The sequence below is a fragment of the Meleagris gallopavo genome, chromosome 2, assembly GCF_000146605.3.
Source record: "Meleagris gallopavo isolate NT-WF06-2002-E0010 breed Aviagen turkey brand Nicholas breeding stock chromosome 2, Turkey_5.1, whole genome shotgun sequence".
NCBI lineage: Eukaryota > Metazoa > Chordata > Aves > Galliformes > Phasianidae > Meleagris > Meleagris gallopavo.
This window is the reverse complement of record NC_015012.2, coordinates 79,432,883-79,437,399: the sequence shown is the minus strand read 5'-3', so window position 1 is coordinate 79,437,399 and position 4,517 is coordinate 79,432,883. Positions and strand designations below refer to the sequence as shown.

Here is a 4,517-nt window from a genome sequence, read left to right as displayed (position 1 = left end):
TACTTATCCAATTAAGTAATTTAAAAAATAGTGATTTGTTTTTTACACCTGAAGTGCTGGTAGAAGATCACTCAGTGCTTCCTATAGTAGGAGAAAAATACTGTCATAGAAATCCAAATACCAAAGGAGAGAGAACAAATAGACATGATAAGTTTCACCACAGAGACATTTTCTCCGCTGATTTGAAAAGTAAATCAGATTTGTTTCAAATCTAACAAGATCACATGTTACTTACTGGTTCTGCCTCGTCCTGTCATTCGGCCCCCTTCACCATCCGCATACATCGATGACACGGTAATAGCATACGGTGTGTCAGGCTGCAGCTTTTGTATTACCACACTGTTCTGCCGCCCACCAACCATGGTCTAAAGTAAAACAAAAGAAAAGATTAAAATGCTTTTTTGGGCTCCTTTTTTATGCTTATCATTATAGCTAAGAAAGTAATCATTTGAGGCTGAGTGGAAAACACTGTGGTATACAGTCCAATCCCCTGGTGACTAAAGCTGACAATAAGCATTGAAAAACATTTTCAAATATTTTCATATTTATCTTAGCAAATACAAACAGAGTCTGGTGTCACAAAGCCAGTATTCTTTAAAGTCTCCAAACTTGCATGTCACCACAATTACATATTAACTGTCAGTTCTGTGCCAGAACAAAGTTGTTTCTCTATATTGCCTTTGACTATATTAATAAGAAATCAGCAGGAGTCCTTAATTTGTTTTGATGGATTTTGAATCGGTCTATAGCTGCTGCAGTCTGGTCGAATGCACGCGTGGAATAAATGACAATACTCTGCAGACTTCTAATATAAAATTTTATCAGCATCATCTCTCCTTGATTTTGTGTGTTTTATAACATGATGCTTTAGTTTCTAAACACCTAAAATCTAAATCAATCTAAAATCAATTTATGACCTTCATTTCAATTTTTCTTTAACATAGAATAATAGAATGGTTTGAGTTGGAAAGGACCTTAGAGATTAACTTTAAGTTCCAGCCCCCTGTCATGGGCAAAGACACCTTCTACTAAGCCAAGTTGACCAAAGCCTCATGCAGTCTGGCCTTCAACAACTCCAGGAATAGGGCACTCACAGCTCCTCTGGGCAATCTGTTCCAATGCCTCAACATTCTCATAGTGAAGAATTTCTTTCTAATGACTAATCTAAACCTAACCTTTTTTTTAATTTAAAACCATTATCACTTGTCCAGTCACTACACTCCCTGATAAAGAGTCTTTCCCCATCTTTCCTATGGGTCTCCTTTAAATACTGGAAAGCCACTATTAAAGCCGTCCTGAAGATTTCTCAAGGCTAAACAACTCTAACTTTCTTAGCCTTTCTTCACAGTAAGGGTGCTCCAAGCCTCTTCGAGGGAGATATAGAACCCTGTTCCTACAATTACCTCCAAGGAAAAGATTTTCATCACATTAAGAATAATATTCAGATATTTGGCATTTGGCAGTATTGAGATTTTTTTGGTTTAAAACATTTGAAAACTGCACCTGGAGCATCCTTTTTAAGACAATCTACCTATTTTCAAAGCCTATTCAACTAATTGGTGTTTATGATAAACTTAATATCTTTAGATGATGAACTGAAAGCAAGGAGGCATCTTCATATTTCATATATTTAATTTAATTTACAAAGAAACTTTTTTGTTTCTACTCAAGTGTCCAAAACTCATTTCAAACCATAAATGTTTTCAGCCTCCTACTGTGGCTGACTTCATATTTTTTGCATCTATTTGCCTTTCAAAATGTGGCCCTGAGCGATCATGATGGTGTCTGCAGTTTGGTATGTAGTTTTTGTATAGTTGTATTCAAATCACCTGTGGTCTCCCCTGATGCCAAGGACGTCAAACGTCAAACCAGTCTTTAAAAAAACAAACAAACAAACAAACAAAAAAACTTCTAAAAATTCAGGTTTTGAATATTTCATTGGGGACAGTGCTACACTAACAGCAGTTTAATCAAATATCGTAATGACCAAAAAAAGCGGACAAGTAATTATTATCATATGACTGACAATTACTTGCAGACAGGCACTAACATGCTATGAAGAGAGCAAAAGTGCTCTGTATGCATTTCTCAGAAAGAGGTATTTTCTCCAGCTGCCACTGCTGGACTCCGCCCAGTTGTGAATAATTAAGTCATTAAAATTCTTTGTCACAGCTTATATTTCCACAGATTGCCCTTTTTTCACTCTAGTGGCAGCAAGTATAGATATTAATTAACCGTGCTGCCATTCCTTATTCTTTTAATGATTTCTCACTAATCTTGCATTCAAATCCTCATTTCATTTAATTGTTTAATTATGTCAACTGAAACACATTTTTCAGAAAAGGGTAGAAATGGGTACACGGGCCCCTAAGTATCCAACTAATTTAAAATGTTCCTAGATATGCTTCTGAACACGGTGATCTCCAATTGCGGGAACAAGCTAAATGCATGTGGTTTTCATCTGAGATTCTGAGTCATGTGGCAGTAACCACAACAGTCTCCCAGTGCGGAATAGGGCACCTTTAAGTAGCACTTGATTTTGATAAACAGGTTGAATTAATTAACATTCCCTGGCTGTTTTTCTTGGACCACAGGTAATCAGCACAACTCCCGTTGATGGAGAAGGATAAGTTGGCTAATGATATGGTACTGGCTTTCCCTTTCAGTACAGCTGCTTGTTTATATTAAAAGACAATAAAATACTTTAAACTCTTCTTTAACATGTTTCCCATGCATGCATTTTTGCAATTGCAATTTCTTGGAGGTTGTTCTGTCCCCAGCATGGTAAGTAAGAATACCACACAATTCTCTGATTTTCAATAGCACATGAAAGGCAAGACTATGGAGGTAGTCATGGTAGTTTACGTAGTTGATTGAGACAACTACGTATCTGTGACTTGTATGTGCTGATTGATTTTTTGAAAGCAGTGCCTCCTCTTTTATTTATGTTCGTCAGTGATGTCAGAGGCAGATATTGGTAGCATGGCAGAAGAGGTTGAACCTTCCCACCAATATTCCGTTACATGTTGTTGCCATGTGACAGATGACAGCAGAGGGGCAGTCTGGCAAAACAGGGTCTGACATGGAAGTGCATATGAAGAAAAGTTGTGTCATTGAATTCCTCCGTATGGACTAAATGGCACCCACTGACATTCATCAACACTTTTGAATGTTAATGGAGACCAAACAGTGGATGTGAAACAGTGGGCCATACATTTCAGCAGTGGTAACAACAGTGGGTCACCTCTGAGAATTTTTACAAATGCAGCATGCAGGCTCTTGTTCATCACTGGCAAAAATGCATAACTAATGGTGATGACTGTTAAAAATAGCCTTTTGTAGCTGAGAATTTTCTCTGTCAAACAGTGCTCTTCCTATCTGTTGTAATTTCCATGGAAATAAATAGGAAGCAATAATTAAGGATCAATCTACATAGTTAAAGCTGCAGATTATACAGTTTTTCACAAAAAAATAATGAAATGGACTATAACCAAAACTGTTGGGATTTTTTGCACTCTAAAGAATATTCTATCTTGGATTTGAAAGCAGAGAAAGAAAAATGTGAGACTACATACTTAATTACTAGAATTATGTTTTCACTTAAAATGTGCTTAATACACAGCAGTACTTTGTGAATAAATTATTCTAAGTGATCATTCTGTAGAACTACCCTTAAGATAACTACAGGCCTTCAAAATTAATTACCGACTGTTCTGGGGCATCTCCATTGATAGGCTGGTAAATGATCTTGTATCTCTGCACTCGACCACTGGCAGGATCCCACTTTACAGTCAAACTGTGTGAAGTTGCATTGTACACTTGAAGGTTTCGTGGACCACTCTTCGGGGCTGAGAAAGGCAGCGAAGTACAGAATCAATATATAATTCAAGCAAAAAGGAAGGACAAATACTTCCTACTTCCAAGTTCTGCACAACTGCCAGACCAAGAGCAGAACGTATTAAGACCAAGACAACATAAATTGCACTGTTTGTAAAATAATAAACATGTGGTAATCTAGTGTTTAGTAGTCTTCCAAATACACAATGCTGTTCATTAAATGATCTCAGCTTTTTAATGTCAACATTCTTCTCAGTATAGAGAAAGGTAGCTATGAGTTTTCTTTAATAATACCATACCTTGAAATTCAGATTCTTACCTGGTGTTGTAATAGGTACCAAGGGTACTAGAAAAAAATAGAAAGACTATTCAATATTCTTGTATATGTATGCTTTCTGATTTAATAACTATAAAAAAACCTTTAATTACTTACATGTTCGTTCACTGCCAATCAAGTCATCACTTTCTGATTCATCAGGATAGATGGCAGTAACTGAGACTTCATACAATGTATCTGGGTTCAGATTTTCAAAGAGCAGACTGTTGACATCTCCATTTACAATACTCTTGTGGGGTAATAAAAAAAAATAGAAGAAATAAACAAGAGAAAAAAGACAGAGAGGAATCTGAGTAACTTTTTACACAGTAACATTACTATAAATGGCTGTGAATGCATTTTC

The 4,517-nt window shown here is 36.4% G+C and overlaps 1 protein-coding gene across 1 annotated transcript; it reads right to left on the bottom strand.

Moving 5' to 3' along the window:
- Positions 1 to 227: 227 nt before the first annotated feature.
- On the bottom strand, positions 228 to 4,513 carry LOC104909919 (collagen alpha-1(XII) chain-like). Its single transcript, XM_010707721.1, has 5 exons — positions 4,493 to 4,513; positions 4,271 to 4,403; positions 4,157 to 4,183; positions 3,706 to 3,848; positions 228 to 365 (listed from the first exon to the last, which is right to left on the bottom strand). Exons 1-5 carry the CDS (start codon positions 4,511 to 4,513, stop codon positions 228 to 230), a joined length of 462 nt encoding a protein of 153 aa, XP_010706023.1.
- Between the last annotated feature and the right edge of the window lie 4 nt (positions 4,514 to 4,517).